Source organism: Mus caroli, unplaced genomic scaffold, assembly GCF_978045245.1.
Source record: "Mus caroli unplaced genomic scaffold, Mus_caroli_1 scaffold_8, whole genome shotgun sequence".
NCBI lineage: Eukaryota > Metazoa > Chordata > Mammalia > Rodentia > Muridae > Mus > Mus caroli.
The window spans coordinates 81,066,557-81,089,312 of record NW_028227263.1 but is presented as its reverse complement, the minus strand read 5'-3'; the positions used below and the strand labels follow the sequence as shown (position 1 = coordinate 81,089,312).

Sequence of the window (22,756 nt, the reverse complement as noted above, 5' to 3'; positions counted from 1 at the left end):
AGGCACAAACACCAAACACCTTCAATCTTACATGTTCTCCATCAGAAGAGAGAGATTTAATGTATTATTGTTACATTATTGTTATAGCACGATTTAATGTATTATAGTTGTCGTTTTGTATGTGTGTGTGTGCAAATGTTCATGCATATGTGGACACACGTGTAGAGACCAGAGGCTCACAGGGTTTCCCACAATTGCTCTCCACCTGATGTTTTGAGACACGGTCTCTACTGAACTAGGAGCTCACCAATTCCGCTAGGCTGACCAGATGTCAGGAACCAGAGGATCCCTGCAGGAGTAACAGTTGAGTGCTGCCAAGGATACAAGCCAGGTCTTCATACTTGCACAGCAAGCACTTCATTGATTAAACCCCCCCCCCCCAAACCACCTCCCCTGGCTCTAGGTGTTAGGAAAGATGTCAGGAGCTGGTGAGGTAGCTCAACAGTCAGAGAGGTTCCTGCTCTTGTAAAAATAAAATAAAATAAAATAAAATAAAATAGGAGTTTGATTCCCAGCATTCATGTTAGGAGGCTCACAACCACCTGTAAGTCCAGTGCCAGGGATTCCATGGCCTCCATAGGTACCCACAAAAGTGGGTGCACACGCCCATATGCATATATCACATAATTTAAATAAAATAAATATTCTTTTTAAAATGTCCCAGGTGGAGTATTACAGAAAACAATGCAAAAGCTACATTGTTAGTGTGGAAGAAAACAGAGGGAAAAACCACTATGCATAAGAACCCTGAATCCTCTCTTCATTGGTCCTGATAGAGAGAAATAAAGGGAGAAATGTGCTGGGTCAACCCTAAGGTTTTCAGCCTGAGGTCACACTGCAGAGCAGGTCCTCAAGGGGCCTCGGGAGCTAGTGGCCCCAGGTCCAAACCCTCTCTGGAGAAACTCAGTTTCAGTCCCAACTAGTGGTGACAGCAGAGCCTCAATCATGAGCTGTCTTCCTGGTTCCAAAGGAAGAGAATGCAAACTGAGCTTTGATATAGATGGTTCACTTCCTTGCCCTGAGCCTCCTCACACAGGGAAACACAGCAATGCCAACCTCCATGCCCCGCTGTGGAGGGTCTGGCACCCAGCAGAGCACAGTCATCAGCCCAGTTAAGTATAAAGCACTCACTGGGTGCTAGGTACTCCAGAGAGGACACCAACTAGCTCCTGTCATCCTCACAGCGCCCTCCACAGGGATAACAGTGTCACTGCCACTTACAGCAGAGGAAACCGAAACAACTTGTCTGAGATCACACACAAATGGATGCTCCAACCTGTGGGCTGAGTGCTCAGTCTTCTCCAGTCCCCTGAAGGCTCTGCCCGTGCGACACAGAGCTATCATTCTGTCCTGTAGAGCCTAGCATACTCACAAAGGTACAACTCTGCAGTCAAGTTTCTATCACTTAAATGAAGATAATTGTGAGTCCCAAGAGCCTGTGCAGTACACACCCACATGCATGTACAACATAATTCAATATATATGATATATAAATCATCACCGAGTTCAAGTTTTTATAATTTCTTTTACAGAGGTGAAAAATTTGTTCAAGAAATACATATTTAAAGCCGAGCGTGGTGGCGCACGCCTTTAATCCCAGCACTCGGGAGGCAGAGGCAGGTGGATTTCTGAGTTCGAGGTCAGCCTGGTCTACAAAGTGAGTGCCAGGACAGCCAGGGCTACACAGAGAAACCCTGTCTCGAAAAACCAAAAACCAAAAAAAAAAAAAAAAAAAAAAAAAGAAATACATATTTAGAGTACATAACATTAAGGATATGCTATTGCCATGATAGGAGATATGACAATGGACAGGCACATGTCCTGTTTTCGAGGACCAAATGAGACAAGCACATGAATAACTGCAACAGAAGCCTTGAATTAGGGGCACACTGTGGCCCAACTAGGCAGCCCTGCTCTTGCTGTACAGGGACCAGGGGTAGGCATAAGAATACAATTCCATTAACACATCTTAACATCTTTTCTTCTGTTTGGGAAGATGTCATTAAAAGCATCTCTGGATGATATTTTCTAACTTCTGAGACAAGGCCACCTCCAATCACCTTTCCAGTCCCTGTCCTGTTCCTGCCCAGCCTGGCCGACCTCAATCTAGGGAAGAAGCACACTCCGGCCCCCCATACACACACTCACTCCCAGCCTGGGAGCTGAGTGCACCTCAGGGCCATCTGGACATCTGGAGAGTGGGGCTGAGTGAGTAATGAAATCCCCTCTCTGCAGGAAGACGAGGCAAGTTTTATTACAGATCCTATCTCAACTCAGAGGGCTGGGACTTTTGTGATTGAGTTAATCCTGCCACCGCGTAAATCAATTGGAAACTCACAGGCAGCAATTTGATTTAGGATGTTCATTTTGGCAAGCTGGTCTTCCTACAGCCGTTCTGTGGCCCAGGTACGTCTACAACAAGCAGGAGGTTTAGTCCCAGTGGATCAGCCTTGTTAACAAAATACATCCTGACCCCTCCAAATACAAAATTCAGATGTGTTTTAGCCTCCTCTCAGTTCAGTAGACTGAATCCCTTCATCTACCAAATTATTACAGAAAACCCACATATCGGCCTGTCAAGATAACTGCTGTAACAGGGTAGGTACCCTCTTGGAAGATATAAAGTGCTCCACATCATCTAGAGCATGTGCACTGTGCAGGGTCTTCACACAGGTCATGCTCTTCAAGTATAGCACAGGATCTGGGATGAGTCAAAGACAGGTTGGCCCACAAAGGCCAGAAAGGGGACTCAGATTGTCCATGTGGACTGCTGGAAAGGAACAGAACAGACTGAATCCCCCGCCTCCACTCTCCTCTGTCCATCAGCTTCTCTGCTTGACCGAACAGAGGCAGGCTGAAGGGTCTGGATGCTGTCTTTGCCCAACGTAAGTGTAGTGTTCTCTAGGGCTGGCCACTTTGTATGATGACCTTAGATCTTTCTGTCAGGCAGGGGGAACCAGGGAGCACCCAGGCCTTGTCCCAGGGCCCCATCTTCTGCAACAAAGAGGGGATCTTGAGTTACTGCCCAGAGAGCTGACTCCCCTTGGCCAGGGATAACAGAGGCACACAAAAGGTACTTGTGGTAGGAGTCCTGTTGGCATGAATTTGGTTTGTCCTGGTTGGGCTCCCCACCAACTGTCCTCTCCTTCTACCTTCATTAAGGTGACTCATGCTTATAGAAAGGATGGATCATCTGAGATAAAAAACCCAAGGACTCCTGAGAGGGATGTTGGGAAAGACTTCAGTTGGTCCTCTGTAGCGTTCTCTCTCTCTCTCTCTCTCTCTCTCTCTCTCTGTCCTGTATCCCCTAGCATGTCTGTCTGTCTGATCTGCCTGGCTATAGACTCAGGCAAGTGAATTCCATACAGTACCAGTCTGGGAGCTAGGTGCTCTTGGAACCTGAGCGTTGGTGAGATAGTTTCTTTTGTGACTCAAGGCCTTCTCTGTCCTGTTTTGCTGTCTTCGTTTCCCGGTCCCCTTCCTGTATTAATCAGGCTGAAGGTTTGCTTTCTGTATGAGGCCAGTTGGGACCAATGGGTCCTCCGAGGCTTGCAGCCATCCCAGTCTCTCATCATTGCATCTTCACAGTATGTACGAGTCCCCGGTTTCTCCAGGCTGTTCCGGGAGGGAGGGGTGAGGATGAGTCAACTTACATTCACACTGACTGGTCCTAGCTCAGTGGGTACTTTTAAGAGTGTACACCATCTACTGAATACCAAGCACGTGGCGGGCCCTGGGCTCATCAAAACAAACATTACTGTCAGCTGATTGCAAAGGAAGAGCTGACATCCTCAAAACAGCCCGATGGATGGATAGATGTTACTGTTATCCGCATCTTACAGGCCCAGCCAGAACAGAAAGGGGCCCAATATCACACAGATGCTAAGTGGTCAGCTAAGGAGTTCACCTGCACAACCTTCCTAGCAAAGCCTCAGCCCTGTATGGACGCTGTGTCCTCAATACTCTCATAGACTCCAGCTAAGTTTGCCACATGCCCTTTGCCCATGCAATGTGGTCTTGAGGTTGGGCCAGATCCTGGGACACCCCAGTGTTTTCCTGGCATCATTTTCCCCTGAAGATCCTGCACATTTGCACGTTCACTCCCATAGCTAAGTTGAGCAAGGCTGCCTAGCCTTGGGGACCCCAGCAGGTGAGTTCAGCCTCCAGGGGCGCAACCGGTAGGAAGGTGCCGCTCTAAGTCAACTCCTCCGGGATATGGGGAACTCACGTGGGATGCCCAGAACCCTCCCGGCTTCTAGCAGAACGCGCGGAGCCGAGGCTGCCACTCCGGGCAGCGCCGTGTCCCGAGAGACCCGAAGTCTCGAGCCTCCCCTACGCCGGCCCCCGGCTGCTGGCGGGCCGGGAGACTGCCGCACGAGCGCGGGCCCAGGGGCGCCACCGGGCCGCGCGGGCGGGAACGCGCCGCGGCGGCCTCCTCCTCCCCGGCTCCCGCCCGCGGCGGCGGCGCTTCCCCGGCGCGGAGCGGCTTTAAAAGGCGGCTCCCCACCCCCCGGCGCACTCGCCGCTCGGGCGCCGCGCGAGCCTGCCGCTGCCATGCCTCCGCGCGCGCCGCCAGCGCCCGGGCCCCGGCCGCCGCCCCGGGCCGCCGATGTCGCGCGGGGCGCAGGGGCCGCCGGCCGGCACGGACTCCCGCCGCTCGCGCTGCGCCCCTGGCGTTGGCTGCTTCTGCTCGCGCTGCCCGCCGCCTGCTCCGCGCTGCCGCCGCCGCGCCCCGTCTACACCAACCACTGGGCAGTGCAAGTGCTGGGCGGCCCCGGCGCGGCGGACCGCGTGGCTGCGGCGCACGGCTACCTCAACTTGGGCCAGGTGAGTACGGCCGGCCCCGCGCGCCCCAAACTTTCCCGGCCGCCGGCGGCCACGCGCGAGGGGGCGCCTTGCCAAGCCCGCGGCCAGCGGCGCCGCGTGGGAAGGCGACCCGCACCGCTGGGGACGGCGGGGGCTTCTGGCGGGGACTCGCTGGGAGAGCCGTGGGACACTCGGTGGGAAGGATGTGGTAGGTTGCGTGGACGGTCACGCGGGAGGGCCCGAGGCCGTGGGTCCCCAGGCGGTGTCGCTAAGCATTCGCACTCGGAAGTGTGGCCTCGGAAGCCCAGGTCGGGCGCCTACACCTGCCCAGCCGCGCTCGAGTGGGCGCCTAAGGGGTCGCTGCGCTCTGCCCACCCGCGCCATCATCATCGTGTACCTATTTCCCTATGGCCTTCGAGCCCTAGCTCCGTCTCGGGCCACTCTGCCCTCGACGGGTCGCCCGGGGCTCTGGGCTCCGGTTCGTGCGCCAAGGCAGTCAGGCGCTGGTTGGGCGACGTGAGCATGACCCGGGCAACTCAGGGACTGGCTTTCCCTCTGCGTGGTGCGCTGGTGCCTGTGCCCAGAAGTCAGGTTTGGGTCAGGGTGCAAGCAGGACCCAGAAGCTGCGGGTTGGTTGTAGGCTGAACTCTGCACTTGAAACCTCTCTAGGCAAAGACACGAATTGCTTTGCTTTGGGCTCTGGATGCAGCTGGAAAGGCAGCTGTCTGCCCACTAGCTGCATGACCTTGGACATGTCACTTCTTGCTCATCCGTAAGGGTGGCAACTTTGTACTGCCTGAGGTTGTTGGGATGAGCCGGGAGTGTTCAGAAGCAAGGCACTACTCATGGAATGCCCTTTCTCTTGCCCCTGGTGGTATAAGCTGGCTGTCATTTATACCAAGAGAAGCCGAGATAGGGCACTAGGTCCGCGCAGCTCCCAAGGACTGCCAATGCAGTGTGCCTTTCCATATTGCAGCCCCGCAGAGGGGCAATGGGGGCAGGTTGATTCCAGCTTATGGTCCGTGGAGGGACCTCAGCAGGTTCAAATGTGCAGTCCCACCAGGAGAGCTCTCAGCACCTTAACAGATCCACAAACTACACACTCTGGAGGATCAAGTGAAATGAAGGGAGGGTGGCCTTGTAACTCAAACTGCAGTAGCAGACAGTGTTAAATAGCAGACAGATTTAGTTTCATCATTATCTGTGACAGAAGCCAGTAAACGTGTGCTTCTGCACTTGACGTGAATTGGAAGGCCTCCTGGAAGGGGAAATTCTGCTCTGTGAAGTTCCAGGTCAGAGTTTATCCAAAAGAAAAGAATCCGCTTTTGTGTCTTCAAACATCCAAAGAGCTAAGATTTTGCCTTTTGGTGGCCCTGGCTTCGTTGCTCTCTGTAGCTGTCAAAGCTGCAGGGCTGATTGTCTGGGCTGAAGAAAGCTCTCCTGTTTGATTAGCACTCCCAGCTCCTGCTACTCTTCCTGGCTCTGTCCAGGCGGCCCAGCAATTTGTCTCAACTAAAAGTGATTCTTAAACTGGGTGGTAAATTACAAAGTGCCTGGGATTTGGGTCCCTGTAATTAAGCGAGGAGAGAGGAGGTGAAGAAGAACTCTGCTCCACCATGCAAGAGGCAGAGAGGCGTAGTTAGCTCTCCCTTTGACATTCTTGGAATAACCTTGCTCACCTCCTGGATGTGCTAGCCTTTGAATCTACTCTAGTTCACTGAGCTGTTCACCAGCAAGGTCTGTGCTCCCGATTTTGCCTATGGGCAAGGTTTTTTAGGCTTGTTGTGACGTTCTTGGGTGGCCCCAAAGGTCTCTCTGAACAGTGCAGCCAGACTCCACACAGCCTGTCACTCAGCTTGGTAGGCCTTGTGCTGGGAGGGATGCGAGGGGGACGTTTCCGAGCTGCGAGATGACTTAGGTGGGTAGAGCTGTCTCCAAGCACACTTTATTCCCAGATCAGCTTTCCCTTCCCTGCCTTTAAGTGCGGCTAATGTGGAAAAGGCCTGGAGCTCTCCAGCCTCTACCTACTCGGCAAGAACTCTTTAAAAACCTTATTGCCGTTTTCAAGCAGGAGAATTTGTGACTCATAAATAAGATGTAGATGTTTTTAGTTTTGATTTATCGATGAGTAAATGGGGTGGGTGGGTGGGAGTTAAGGGAGGGAGCTGTTTGTGTTCACACGGTAACTGTGTGTCACCCCTGCCATTATGATAACTGCTTTGTCTCTTGCTCTGAGACCGCCTTTGTGTGACTGTTTCTTCTAAACCCTTAATGGGCAATTAGAGCTCTGTTCTGTACCTGCCTGAGTCACAGGCTTGGTTTTCTTGTCCGTCTTTCTGGCTGTGCTGTGACATTCTTGCTTGACTGTTTTATTTTTATACAACTGATAACCTGACTTGATTTATTTATTTAACATGATCCACAGGTAACTCAGGGCAGCCATTACTGACCTTTTTCAAATTCTGGGTCTCTTTCAGTCTGATACAGGCTCTGTCCTTTTCCATTAGACAGTATGCATCTAATAAAGACAAGCTAGGCGCCATTTCCCTCTCCCAGGCATCATTCCAGATAAAGCAACAAGTTTGCTTTTTAGCGAGAAATAAAAGTCACGGGCCAGTGAGATGGCTCAGCGAGTAAAGGAAGTTACTCTCAAGTCTCAGGACCTGAACTTGATCCGTGGGACCCACGTGGTGGAAGGAGAGGACCAGTTCCCAAAGTTGTCCTCTGATTTCCACGTGTATGCTGTGGCATACACTTGTGTGCTTACATCTGAACACACACAAAGTAAATAAATGAACCAATAGTTTTAAAAAGTAAAAATTTGGAAGGGTCAAATACTGCTGTTGACAGTAACCACAACTATATGAATAAAGGAAGGGAACCTAGAGATTAGTCTCATGAGAACTCATGAGAAGAGAGTTGGGCTGAGCGGGCTGCTGGAGAACTCACCACCTGTGTGTGCTCAGCAGCTAGAAGACACAGGTGACTGTAGTTCATGTCAGCATCAAAGCTGTAAGGTACTTAGGGATGAGTCATTGAAAGGGAAGAATGGATGGAAAAGTGGAAAAATGTTTTCATTTGGGGGAGCCAAGGAACGGATGGTGCTGATGCTGTACCACTGGACCAGAGTCCCCATAAAAGTATTCCCACCCCCACCCCCGCCAGTGAATCCATTAATCCACTGTAATCTCATAAATCCCCATGGGATTGAACTATATGTGTTCTCCACAAATGAGCTATAGAGTTTGTAGGGTATAGTGAGGTCCAAGAATCCCGCAGAGAAGTCTGGGAAAGAAGAGCCAGAGGGGCGTTGGGAATCACAGCAGGCTGGCACTGGTTCAGTGATGGTTCCACCCATCCGTGGAGTGGACTCCAAGCCAAGGGTGCGTGGGAGCCTGTGCGTGCCAATCGAGGAGCTACAGATGGATGAGAAAAGATGGGCCATTTAGTTAATAAGTGGTTCTGGAAGAACTGACGGTCCACATGGAGAAACAATTAGACTCTTAGCTCACAATACATATGTTAAATTCTAGACGGGATTAAAGATCTGAGTGCATATAAGACTCTTAGAAAAGTATAATGGCTTACTCTTATGGTGCCAGGAAAGGAGGGGATGTCTTAAACAAAATAGATTTGAATTTGGGATTTAAAAATGGGACAGTAGTAACTATTTAAAATTTCTTAGTCTAGAAATCCAAAGAAGCAGCCGCTAGCCTCCGCTCCAGCCATCCGGCTCTTAAGATATGCCTGCCTGTAGGTTTTGCTTCTCATTCTGGTGGTCTGAGGTTTCTCTTAGTGTTACTGTTTTTTATATTTAATTAAAAATTTGAGTAAATGCTAGGGCTCATAAATAACACACTGGTGCAAAAGAAAGATTCTGTGCGAAGGGCAGTCCTCCGAGAGTATTAAGAAAGCAGTAGACTAGGAAAAGTAGTTAGAGAAGATAGCAGAAAAAGTAAACAAATTAATGAGAAAACAGATAAATGCTCCTCAGGAAAGGGGAAACGTGTGTGAACAGAGGACACCAAATGGCCAATAAAGAGAAGATGCTTAGCCTGGCTGGGAGCTGCCCTAAGGCAACATCGAGGCACCATTTCACACCTATCTGATTGGCAAACCCCAGACAGTGTCAGTATCAAGTGTTGGCAGGGATGTGGAGCCGGGAGACCTCTTGTTGCTACTGGTTGAACTTGGCACCTACTTTATAGAACATTTTGGTGCTATGGCGAGACATGCTGCACCAGCTACTGTATCGCAAGGCTTGTAACCCGAGCAACTTGCTGTATGAACAAGGAGGCTCAGAGGAGATTGCCCACTGAGACTTACTGCATAAATGAAAGGAGAAGCAGCCTAAGCAGCCACCAGAGGAAGAGTGAAAGGTGAATCAGAAGGCACACACCATGACATACTGGACAATGGTTACAGACATGAAGAAGAGACATATGTGCATAGTTCAGTAAGCAGCTTCAGAGGCACAATATTCATGTGCGCTTTTAAAAACAAAGCATAGCATATTATTGATGGGCGAGTATATGTACAGCAAAAATTTAGAAGCCTAGGCTGTGAGGATCTCCTTCAAAATTTAGTTTGTAGTAGCTCCTAGGAAGGGGAAGACTTACAGCTTCCTTAATTTATTTTCCTAATTTTTCAAGATTTATTGTTTTGCTTTATGCTTGTGTTTCTCCTGCATGCACGTATGTGCAACACATGTGTGCATGAAGCCTGTGGAGGTCAGAAGGAGGGTGTCGGGTTCCCCGGAACTGGAGTTACAGGTGTTTTGAGCCACCTTGTGGGTGCTGGGGCCTGAACCCTGGTCCTTTGAGAAAGCAAGCAGAACTCTTTATTACCGAGGGATCTCTCCAGCCGCCTTCATTAATTCTCAAGGTGCATAAATATGGCCTCTTGTGACTCTCCTGGGTTAAACTACTCAGGAAGCAATGCTTCTGTGTCAGACCCGGGCATTGTGTGCGTTTGTTCTTCCCTAAGCAATATGGAGCAACTCCATGCACAGGCCCACATGGGATTAGGTGTCATAAGAAATCTCTTGATGACCTAAAGTGTGAGGGAAGATGTTCTTTACAAAAACCCTATCAAAGGCCCATTTGTGATATCTGCGGGGATTCTAGAACCTTCTCCTGTGGGTAATGAAGAACAACTGCACTAAAAGAAATGTATCTGGCTTCTCTATGAATTATATTCAGCCTTTTCACATTTTTTCTTCAAGTTAGAATACATTACATATGATTCTGCATGTGTGCCTGTAGCATGCACACATACATGTATCCATGCCCACATATACATCTACATTTAAAATATCAAAGGGGGAAAAAAACCTACTTGCCACAGTGTTCTTGGATTTCCTGGAACACATCTCTGGGCACCCAAAGTGCTGTTGGGCCTGGGTTAAGAACCCCAGGCTTGGTAAGAGCACTGACTGCTCTTCTGAAGGTCCTGAGTTCCAATCCCAGCAACCACATGGTGGCTCACAACCACCCATAATGAGATCTGATGCCCTCTTCTGGAGCGTCTGAAGCTACAGTGTACTTATGTATAATAACACATCCGACAGGAGCGAGCAGAGGTCCTAAAAATTCAATTCCCCACAACCACATGAAGGCTCACAACCATCTGAACAGCTACAGTGTACTCAAGTACATAAAATAAATAAGTAAAATCTAAGAAGAAGAAGAAGAAGAAGAAGAAGAAGAACAAGAAGAAGAAGAAGAAGAAGAAGAAGAAGAAGAAACAACCCCCACTTTAAAACCACCCAGAAGGGATCATCCACTGGTTAAGGAAATAGTGAACAGAAGGCCTGGCCATAGATCACAGGCTGTTTGGACAGAGCGGCACCAAGCACCGAGCACTCTGACCCCCACCCGCCATTGCCAGTCCCCTTTACCACACTCCTCTCTTCCTCGTTCTCTCTCTTGGCAGAAGGTCCCTCATTCCAGCACATGTACTCGGTTACCTTTGATACTCATGATCCCCAGACAAGGCGAGTTGTTTATGGGCTGGGCACGAAACACAATCCTGTGCGCCCTGTGCGCCCTCTGATCTGCAGCTAGGCACCTGCAGCTCTTGGAAGTGATGTTTATCTGGAAGGTGGCACTCTGACACTGTACTTCCCTCGTGTTTTTGCTTTGCCTGGGGTATTGAGCTAATTTGTTAGTTCTAAGTTTGCACATAAAAGAGCAGGCTGGCTGCCAGGGCTCTAAAAGATCTAAGAGCCTTAAATGATTTTGAACTTGCCCTAAATAGTCGTCCTTAAAATAGCTGTCGAGCAGGCCATCCCTGGCCTAGAATTTCAGGTAAGCCTGTGGAATCCATTTGTTAGCAGAGGGAAACAGTTGCGCTGTGGACAGCTTGTTCTCACAAAAAGAGCCAGCTGAGGTCTTTCTTTCTTTCTTTTTCTTTTCTTTTTTTTTTTTTTTTTTTTTTTTTCTCGAGACAGGGTTTCTCTGTATAGCCTTGGCTGTCCTGGAACTCACTCTGTAGACCAGGTTGACCTCGAACTCAACTCCGCTTGCCTCTGCCTCTCAAGTGCTGTAATTAAAGGTGTGCGCCACCACTTCCCGGCACCAGCTGAGGTCTTCACCAGGTGTTAGAATAGTGAGCCAGAACTCATTCCAGTTGAGGCACCGGGGCCTGATGGGGACAAGGGAAATCCAAAGTGCCAATCATCTGTGACCTAGTTCTTAAGGACTCCTTTTTTGGTCAGAGGCTGTCTTGCTGTTATGCACAGCTGGCCGGGGAGAGGTCCTGGATGTGTACTGGGGACACAGACAAGATTGGCATTTTGAGGCTTGTGTCGAACCGTCTCAGTGGGCACCTGTACTCAGACAGTCAAAGTGGACAGGGTGTTGAATGACTAGCTTGCCCTTCTGACTCACTGGAACTGAGGTGGAGAGCAGTGGCCAGAGCTGATCTGGCTAGAGCATATGGAACAGGAAGACCTCGAATGGCCATGTCCAAAGGCAGACATGGAACGAGGCCTAAACGGCTAGCCAGCTGACCAGCTCGCTGGAACTGTTCAAGTGTTTCCCGGGCAGGCGTCGGGGAGCACGTCAGAAACACAGCAGTAGACCCTGGGCAAGGGAGCCTGCAGACACTGAGACCTCAGTGTGCCTTGCATGTTGGGTGGCCATAGCGGGCCACACAGCGGCTGGTCAGAGACTCTTTTTCAGTGTCTAGCAATCCCCTGCTGTCCTGGGAAGCTTGTTTGGGCCTTGGAGCCTCTGCACAGACTTTTTTGTTTAAACCAATTTTTGAGCCCTCCTCAGCCTAACCCAAGTCCTCCCAGAACCCGCACACAGAAGAACTTCCGTGCATCTGTTCCCACTGCCTGTCTTCCTTCTGGCTGTCAGTGCTGTGCCCTTGGGTAAGGAGAAGCCCTGGCATGTCCTCACGCTGGCTGATGTTTCTTGTGTGGGTGCCTGTGGGACATAACTTTAGGGGACATCACGCCAGCTCTCTCTCGGTAAGGAGATGTCACTTGCTGGCCTTGAGGTATTCGGTTCAATTAGAGTCTGACAAACCCTTGATTGACAGACCCAGGACCAAACCCATGCTCAGTGGCTGACTTTCCACTTTTGGCAGGTGACCCTGTCCCTGCTTCTCGGTCAAGGGCAAGTCACCCTCTCACTGAAAGCCTTCCTGTTCCTGATGAAATAAACAATTGATTGGCTAATGAAGCCACACCTGGCTCTCCCTTACCACATACACACTGTGCTTTGTGGCATGTTGTCCTCTCTAGGACAGTGGGCTCCTCCTTAGCATTGAAATGAACATCTCTATGTATTTTTAAAAAAGCTAAACCTAGCCCCTCCAGCCCTAAGGTGCTACACCCAGACACTAACTGTACGTTATCACCTGGTCACACTTAGCTGTAAAACTCACCCTCTTGCGTGCCCGTTTCATACAGGGACCACCCACTCCGGTGCCTGAACTAGAGGCCTGGGAACTGCCTCTGGCTCCAGTTGTTCACAGCAGTTCTCTAACCAGCCTCATATCATCGCCAACTGACTGGCTCTGAGGTTCCCCTGCTCCTCCTGCCACTGTGCAGCACAGGCCAGGTCCCCGCAGGTCCCTTGCCTGCCACCAGGCTGCTGCAGTGTCTCTGCCCCACCACCACCTTGCACCCCAGTTGCAGCTGTACACCTCCAAACCTCTTTCTTCATTCTCATGCTTCCCCAGGGCTTCCTTATATTACCCTGGTCAGCCTAGAGTGGACCTCATCTTATCCTGGCTATCCCTCATCTTTCTCAGCTTGGCTCCACTGTCAGCAGCCCTCCCTTGAGTGCCCCAGCCCAGAGAACATATCTGTCTTCCAGACTCCTTGTCACTGTCATCGTCTCTGATATTTATGGCCTGCTGGCTTGTCTGCCACTTAGACTCCGGGCTCTCTGGTCAGTCTGGAGTGGGTCCCCTGGCTGTTCTTCCTTTGAGGTCAGTTTGGAGTCTATGGCTGAGAAGCCTCACCGGGGCAGAGCATGGATGTGTGCTCATTTAAGTGAGTTCTTGTACAGGTTGTGAGCCTTCCAGGCTGGAGGAGGTCAGGCCCTAGCCCTTATGTTATTGAACATCTCTCCCCACAGCTTTTTAAATTTTAATCCCTTGTTTTTCAAATTCACTAAGCCCTGTGTGCATATGCATGAGGACATCCTCCTGTGGCAGCGCCCTTTGCTTCTGGGTCAGGTCAGCTCCACACTGAGCTGAGAGCCCTGTGTGCCCTGGCAGTGCCTGGGGTCCTGCCATGCCTCCCTCCCATCTCATCATTCCATCGAATCCTGCATCTTCCTGGTGTACTAGTGCCTCTGCTTTGAGGATTCTGAAGACAGTGATGGGTACAAGGCCTCTGTCTGGTCCTGCAGGGAACCAGGATGAATAGCCATCAGCTGTTGGGAGCCTCACACTCCGTGGGATGGGATCAGCAGCCTTGGGTTCCCATAGTAACCAGTCCATCAATGCCCCCAGTGTCGAGATGGTGGCACCGCAGAGGGGAAGAAATAGTCTCATTGTCTCCCCTTTGGCCGCTTGGGCACAAACAAGCCGCACCCCGCAGGGCCCTGCAGTGCGCTGAGGTCCAGCCAGATTTGCTGCCCTGCCGTGGTGTGCTACACATGTCCCCTCCTGAACTGGGCCAGGAAGGGACCATCACTGTCAGTCTTGGACCCTCATGGGGACTCTTAAATTTCTGCCACTGGCCATCAGCAGCAGTCACAGAACCCTTGTCAACTTCTCAATAACTAGCCAGGCCACCCCTGCCACAGGATAAACAAATCCCCTGTGTTTCTGAAGGAACCCGGATTTCCAAACTTTCCCCGTTTGGTTTCTAGTCATCATCGTGGTGAGGTTACCAGCAGTGTGTGTGTGTGTGTGTGTGTGTGTGTGTGTGTTTAGGGTACTACTGTGTAATTCAGGGCCCTTTCCAGAGCTCCCTGGGGTTCCTTACATCCCAAGCTTCTTTGTCCACCTTGTCTCTTTCCCCATCCTTCAGGGCAGAAACCAGGGTATCTCCTTGGGTTTTTCTCTTCCCCAGTGTTGGCAGCCACTAGGGACAATCCCTGCCAGCCTGCCTCCAGTTGCCTCTCCCTCACACCCTTCCCCCAAGCCAGCAGCCACAGCTCAGGCCAGCCCCATGCTTAAGGCTCTGCTGACATCCAGTATCCGCCTGGTTGCCCTCCCTGACTCCCTTTTCAGCCTTCACCTCCACCAACAACCAGAAGGTTCTTTAGAGCCACAAGCCTCACATTCTCCCTTCCCCATTTCCAAAGCATCAGAGGCTCGCATGTAGTGTGGCACACAGCCCAGGGAGGGGCCCCATCTGCCTCCTGCGTATCCCCAAGCCTAGCTCCTTGTTCCTCGCTCCAGCTTCTTTCTTTACCTTTGCTGTTTGTTATTGTTCATAATCTCTCTCTATGTGATCTACCCAGAGAGCCTCATCAACCGGTCTACTGCCATCAGGGTTGAGCACTGTCCACCTAGAACTCCATGAAGTCCATCTTCTCCCTGGATGACAGCATGGTGTAGTAGTATCTTAATCATGCCTATGCCTCCTCAGGACTTAGCCTGCTTCCTGGCACATAGAAGGAAGGCTCAGTAAACATGAAACAATTCCAGGATCGGTGGTTTCTTGATTCCACTCACTGGGTTAATGATCCCAAGGGTGTGAGTGAGGGAAAATGCCAACTTTATTGTCACAGCTTCTAGTGACTTCCAGGTTTGTAAGTGTCAAGGATGTGTACGGGTTGCTACCCAGTGACATCTCTTGGTACCTTGCTGTTGGGTGGCTTCTTGTTCTCCAGGACCGGGTTTTGCTCCACAAGTTCAGGGTTACCTGCAGGAACTTAAAAATCAAAGCCAAAGGACAGAGCCGATATAGCTGGCAGTATCCAGAGCCACGTAAACGTGAACCCTTTGCTCCTAAGTGGACAAAGAACCGAAAGAATGCAGCAGGACCAGCGAGTGGAGATAGGAGTAACGGAAGGCAGGAAGGATGGCAGAGAAAGAGTTTGGCTTGCTCTAAGCCTCAGTGCGAGTCTTTAAGACTTTGGTGAAAGTCTTAGACTTTGAAGAGACAGTTTGGATCCTGATCTCTCTGTGTCTCAGGTGTGACTGTTTTTAATTGTATGGCAACTTAGTCAGTGGATGCCACTCCCACCATGACTGTCGCCATCCAGCTTTTAGCTGGTCCTAGATTCTTGGCGTTGGCTTCACTAGACAGATGAGCCAATTGACTTCCGGAGAGGTTGAGTAAGTTACTACATCTTGGTGCCTGCCAGTTCAACAGCTTGGCAGCCTGATGTGTAGGCCCTACCCTGGCAGTGCCAGCCTTGTTAGGAAAGGTACAAAGAGAATATATGAGCCAGTGGGGGCTTGAGTCAAGTTTTCCGACCAGCTGAGAGCAGAGGGTTGCAGTCCAGGCAGAGAGTTCGGGAGGAAGGGCGGTGCCCTGGGAAGGTGCCTTTGTGGCCCTGCTAAGTGAGGGTGCCTTGTACTTGGGATCCTCCCTTCTTATCAGGCCTGTGGCCTAGAGCTTGCATCAAAGGCTTATCTATGCAGGAATGAAGGCAGACCTGCACTGCCTAGGATCAAACCCCTGGGCCTTACACATGCTAAGAAAGCACTCTACCACTGAGCCACACCCCAGCCCCTGAACCACAGTTTTTACCTTGGATTCAAGGATTTCAAGGGCAGAGAAGGTTTCTTGTATGCTCTCCCCAGCCTAATGTATATCCTTCTCTGCCTAATGTATACCCTCCCCAGACTAGTATGCACCCCCTCCAGCCTATTGTATATCCTCCTCAGCCTAATAATGTATATCCTTTCTAACCTAGTGTATACCCTCCCCAGCCTAGTGTATACCTTTTCTAACCTAGTGTATACCCTCCGCAGCCTAGCATATCCCACTGTATTCCCACCAAGATGACACTATGTATCACAGTCAGAAAGTAGAACCTAGTGAGAGGTGAAGATAAGCCTTTCAGGACCCAGGGCTACACTGAGGGTGACACACCTTACAAAGCCTTGTTTGTAGTCCTGATCTGTTACAGAAATCCAATGCGGTCCATAAAATAAACATTTAAATACAGGAAACGATTGAACCTAGAAAACTACAGTAAGCATCCAGAATTCTACTCTCCAGAGATGATGAGAGTTCATAGTTGGACCATATCCTTTTGTCTTCTTTAATTTTTGCGCGTGGTATGTGTGTGGATATGGAGGTGCGTGCCATGGGGCATGTGAGGTCAGAGGTCAACCTCAGCAGCCGGGTTTTCCACTTCCACCGCGTTTGAGGCCAGATCTCCTGTTCTCCATTATGGATGCCAGAATAGCTGGCTAGTGAACATTCAGAATTGTCCTGTCTCCAACCCCCATCTCTCTGTAGCAGTGCTGATACTAAGATGTGTGCTACTGTGTCCAGCCTTAGGTGGGTTCAGAGCATCCAAACTCATCCCCACATTTATACAGCAACTGCTTTACTGTTGAGCCATCTTCCCGGACCCCCTTTTTGTTATCTTTATAACTGCGTGTGCATGTGTACACATACTTGTGCTAATATATGTGTATACACACTCACATATGCACAAATGACTTACACAAATAGACTGTAGTTTCAAAACGTATCCCTCTAAGTTAATAACTATTCTCTGTTGTAATTTTTAATGGTGGTATGCCATTGTGTGGCTGGCAGATAATTGGCATAGTATTTCCATGACATTTAGGTCAAGGGAGTCTTTGTGTCGGGGATGTGCTTGGTTTAGAATGGCAAGGCCGTGAGGGGAGGTGACTCCATGGCTTCCCCATCCCCACTGACCTGCTCACATCTCTATTGACAGGGACCTGTCCTACTTTTCTGTCCTTGTAGAGCTTAGAAATACTTGTTTAATTTAATCCCTGAGGATATTGTGAGAATTTTTTTTTCATTATTATTTTTAAAGATTACTGGGAGCCAGAGAAGTGGCTCAGTGGTTAAAAGCGCTGGAGGCTCTTCCAGAGGACTCAGGTTTGAGTCCCAGCTCCCACACGGGAGGTGACAACCATCTGTAACTCTAGTGCCAGGAGGTCTGATGCTCTATTCTGATCTTCGCAGGTTCTAGGCATGCATGCGGTACCCTGTCATACATGCAGACCAAACACCCATTATGTATGAAATAAAAAGAAATGAATATGAAGATTTATTTTGAAAAATCATGGAACTGGAATTGGAAATAGCTCAGTGCCTACCATGTATTAGGCCCTGGGTTCAATCCCCAACACTGAAAAAAACTTAGTTATGTCTTCTATAGTGATGTTCCCACCATAGAGTTCAAACAGTGCATTTGTATAAAGAGGAAGAAAATCGCAAATGTCCTTGCAGAACTCATCCCAGTTGTCCCTACCTCTTGATATCACCACTGCTCATACCTCAGTCTGCGTGTTTCTGTTCATATCCTTAAAAGACAAATATGGACATGTGCACATACACAACATCGGGTTTGGATCCAGCGCAACATTTTTTTAAAAAACATTTATTTATTATTACATGTAAGTACACTGTAGCTGTCTTTAGACGCACCAGAAGAGGGCATCAGATCTCATTATGGATGGTTGTGAGCTACCATGTGGTTGCTGAGATTTGAACTCAAGACCTTCGGAAGAGCAGTCAGTGCTCTTACCCGCTGAGCCATCTCTCCAGCCCCCCAGCTCAACATTTTTTAACACCTAGCTTTCTTAACCACCCTGGAAGTCTGTCCTTGATGGTCCATAGAGAGCGGCCCGCTTTCTTGGTAGTATAAGTAGCTTTATGTCATCTGTATAGCTGTGACATATATCTTGCTGCACTGTTTGCCTATGGGTGTTTGTTTGCCTTACCTCCATCCTACCCTGATCCTTCTTATTCATGCCTCTCTGGGTACATGCGTGAGACTTTCTCATGGGATGCATCCCAGCGATGGCAAATGTAACAATCAGTGAGAGTCAAGACACCTGTCTGGTTCTGGCTATGCCACAGATGATTTTCTACCTGGTTTTCCTTGTAATTATCTTCTTAGCCTCTGGGGCAGGTGCCATTACCCCCATCTTATGGTCGGTTCATGGCTTCACTGCTTGTAAATAAATGCCAGAGCCGAGGTTTGGACAAAGGTGGCCTGGCTCCAGGGAGTGAGAGCATGTGTCATGGTTTGTATCCATGTTACTGTGGGTTGGGCAGTGGGTAGTTCCCCAGGTAGGTGGCTAATGGTTGACATTCTCCAGAAGTGTGAAGAGGTCTTTGTTACCATTTTGGGCTGAAGGTGGTTTTTTGCTGTCTGTACCAACTCCACTGTTCAAGGTTAAGGTTATTGGCTTCCTTTGTCATTACAGCTAAAGCCCAACAGCCCAACACATCTAATCCATTTCACTCTTCTCAGAACTGCTTATTTATATCCTTTGCCCAGTTATGTCTGAATAATTTGTAGGTATACTCTATGTATTTTGAGAACCTGTCCCTATTTGTTTGTTTTGTTCTCTTTTCTTAACATTGCAGCAATTTCTTTGAACCTAGTTCAGTGGGTTTGTTTGTTTCCCTGTCCAGTGTTGAAGTAGAGCCTGGAGTGCTATTTGCTTGCAAGGCGTTGGGCCTGCCCTTTGTGTATTTTAGTGATGAACAGGTCCAGATCCCTGTCTACAGACAACAGGAATTTAACCACTGAAGAGGAACAGCCAGGGGCTGCTTTGGGCAACAGCAGGGAGCAGGAACTTGTTCCCTGGGGGTTCAGGGAAGGCTTTGTGACTAGTAACCTCTGATACTTTCTTGGACAGAGGAACAGGTAGGAGGTTGTAGTGTTTGGGTACTATCTCACTCAGCCTCTCATAAGAGGAACAGGTAGGAGGTTGTAGTGTTTGGGTACTATCTCACTCAGCATCTCATAAGAGGAACAGGTAGGAGGTTGTAGTGTTTGGGTACTATCTCACTCAGCCTCTCATAAGAGGAACAGGTAGGAGTTGTAGTGTTTGGGTACTATCTCACTCAGCCTCTCATTTGGAAGCAACTCAGCCTAAAGTAGGGAACCCCAGGCAAAGGCCCATAGGGAGCAACCAGAGGGAGTAGTGGAGGGTGAGGGTAGGGAGGGGTGAAGCAGGGGTGGCTGGGGTGGGCATGCCATTAGCAGAGCCTTCCTCGGCGATACTTCCCAGTGTCCAGGTGATGCTGTCTAGAGGGCTCACTCATCCCAAGCACAGAGCAGAGTAGGTGGAGAATGGGCTGGGGGGAGGGGAGGCATAGGAGGAAAAAGTCAGCTCGGTTAGAGCAAGGTTGGAGAGAGAAAAGTTCTGGAGGGGAATTAGGGGTTTAGTGGAGGTTGGAGAGATGGCTCAGAAGTTCAGAGCACTGGCTGCTTTTCCAGAGAAATTGGGTTTAATTCCTAGCACCTACGTGGCAGCTCACAATTATCTATAACTCTAGTGCCCTGGGATCCAGTGCCCTCTTTTGGTCTTTACAGACAGGCACCAAGGACCCAGTGGTATGCATAGTCATATATGCAGGCAAAGCACTCATGCATATAATATAAAATAAAATAAAATAAAATAATTTGCACTTGCTGTGCAATTATGAAGACTAGAGTTCAGATCACAGCCCTGGGTACCCCAGCCAGTCATCTTGTAAACACCTGTAACTTCAGCTCTAAGGGATCTGACACCCTCTTTTGGCCTCTATGAGCTCAGCCCCAATGCTTGCTTGCACACACACACGCACACACACACACAGATGCCCACACATACACATACATACACACACATATACAAACATACACACAGACACACACACAGATACACATATACACACACATATACACATATACACACATACACACATTACATTTTTTAGAAGTTCTGACAGCAGGTATGGAGTGTGAAACTTTGATCCTAGTACTCAGAGGCAGAGGCAGAGGCAGATGGATCTCTTATGAGTCTGAGGCCAGCTTGGTCCACCCAGTGAAATCCAGGCCAGCTAGTCAGGACTCTGTCTGGGGGGGGGGGGCAGGGAGAGGGAGAGGGAGAGAGAGAGGGAGAAAGAGGGAGAGAAGAAGAAGAAGAAGAAGAAGAAGAAGAAGAAGAAGAAGAAGAAGAAGAAGAAGAAGAAGAAGAAAGATAGATGTATGATAGATGGATTGATCTGTGGAGACTGCCACACATCTGATGGCATTAGACGGCAGGGGTATTTTATCAGCTACTGCTTTCTTTCATTCAGTAAAGTTGTGCAGTGTATCTGAGCCTGGCCTGATGCCTGCCCCTGACTGGTTCTGAGCTACAGTAATGGACTGGGATAGGCAGGCAGGCTGTGCATCCCAGCGGTCTCTCTCCTGCGACAGTTTTAGCTCTATGCATGTCCTCTCTGAGGGTCACAGAAGAAGCCTGTGGTTCTCTGTCTGTCAGACCCCACGTCCTTGGATCCCTGCCTGAGTCTCAGTTGGAGTTTATTTAGGTGTGTCTGTCTGAGAACAGCTTTTGACAGAAAAATAAGTCCATTCTTAGCTGACACTGGGCTTGGTCTCACACACATCTCTGTCTTATGCTGCTGAGTTTTAAAAGTTAAACAAAACCCTCATTTTATATTCCTTATGATAAAGCCCGTTTTTTTTTTTTTTTGTGGAATAGAAAAGAAACTATTTCTGTTTTGCTGTCAAGAGCTCGTTAACACACTTTCTGTACAGCCTCTAATGTGTCATCTGCAGGGATGTGATACTATTAGCCCAGACAAGAAAGCTGGGTTCATTTCAGTGGCTTAAACTAGATTCTGTCCCAGGACTCAGCCAGTTCGAAACCCCCTCATCCCCTCATTTAAACAATTGTTTTACTTTGGCAGTGCTGTGAATGGAATCCAGGACCATATACAAGCTAGGCCAGTGCTCTGCCATTCAGCCACACCACCAGCCTGCTTGGGGGATGGCTTCTTACTCTTTCCAAAGGCTTGTGTCCTTGTACACAACATTGCCACATTAACTTTCTAAGCACCTACTCCCACTGCCTTTTCTTAGGGATGTAGCTCTCTACTTTTTGATAGCTAGTCAATGACAAGAGCATCAGAAAACCAAACTGACTCTGTCTCCTGATAAGTCAACTTCAAATCCAGATGAGTCCTTGGAGTAGATTGAACCGATGTCACTATGTTGCTCCTGCTGGGAGCTAGGGGTCACAAAACCATACCATTGTTGTCCTGTTGTTCTTAAGTCCTGAACATGGACCCTTCTCAAGAAGCTCTGGGTGTGTTTTCTGCTTTCTCCTTGCATCAGAAGTTCAGCTGGGAAGAGCTATAGAAAAATCCCATCCTTAAGCCAATGACTCAAAGTCGGTTTTACTTTCCAGCAATGGTTTCCTGAAGTTAGTCATTCATGTGCCTTTGTACTTGAGCTGTGCCGATGACTGTGCCAGCCCCTGGCCCGTTTCCATGCCAGACAGTCTCACGGCATCCTTCAGGGCCATCGTGAACACAGACCACTTCGTGCAGATTTCCAGTGGCTAGAGCTGCCTTCGGGAGGTCTTCCCTCAACTCCCACCCCTCTCCCCCAAGGCTGAGGATCCTTGCCTGTCTGCCCGCTGCTGCTGCCGCCGTCATCCCCCACAGCTGCCTTGTTTGTTTTATTTGAATCACGCTGTCAGGCTGCATGAATTAGGCTGCAAGTCTTGAGGCTGGGCCATGTTGCTGCGTGCATCATGGGCATAAAATTGATGTCACATGGGTCATTAGGAACAATGGACAGAGCCAACAAGAATATACTCCCTCTAAACCCTACCTCTTCCATCTTAAATGCCCTATCTTGGTCCTAAGCCCTTTCATGGAGGTGTGTTAGCCTTGATCCCAGAGTAATTCCCTCGCCAGCCTCTCGTAGCAACAGAGGCTGTGTCAGCAATATGAACGACATGGCCAGACTTTTCTAGCATTCAGGGGAGCTTGTGCTGTGCTTTGCCCACTTGAGAGAAAGCAGGCCAGTAAGCAGGCTGGTCAGGGCGGCTCGCCAACCTGCCTGTGGCAATGCTAGGGTCTCAGAATGTTGGAGCACTGTTGTTTACTCTTCCCCTAGAGGATTATGGGGTTTCCTGGACCATTTAACTTTTACCACAGGTGTAAATGTGCTGGCACTACCCAGAGGTAAGTAGACCTATGAGAAGTTGGACAAAGAACAAGCAGTATAAAGGAACAGACAAAGCTGGGCGTGGTGGCGCACACCTTTTATCCCAGCACTTGGGAGGCAGAGGCAGGCAGATTTCTGAGTTCCAGGCCAGCCTGGTCTACAAAGTGAGTTCCAGGACAGCCAGGGCTACACAGAGAAACTCTGTCTCGAAAAACCAACCAACCAACCAAACAAACAAAAAGAACAGACAATGGGTATGCATAACCGGAAAGACCTCACAAACATCACACTGAGCAAAAGAGGCCTTGTACCACAACTAGATGATTCCATTTGTTGAAAGCTCTAGAATAGACAAAACT

At 49.3% G+C, this 22,756-nt stretch overlaps 1 protein-coding gene across 3 annotated transcripts in view; it reads left to right on the top strand.

Moving 5' to 3' along the window:
* Positions 1 to 4,128: 4,128 nt before the first annotated feature.
* Positions 4,129 to 22,756, top strand: part of Pcsk6 (proprotein convertase subtilisin/kexin type 6) — a 188,234-nt gene continuing 169,606 nt past the window's right edge. For 2 of the 3 annotated variants that reach the window (XM_029479538.2, XM_021166292.2), the window contains exon 1: positions 4,513 to 4,827. In XM_029479538.2, coding sequence (XP_029335398.1) covers positions 4,555 to 4,827 — 273 coding nt within the window. In that variant the 5' untranslated portion in view covers positions 4,513 to 4,554. Of the gene's footprint in view, positions 4,151 to 4,512; positions 4,828 to 22,756 lie in introns of those variants that run through there. The other variant, XM_021166293.3, reaches the window with a different exon arrangement.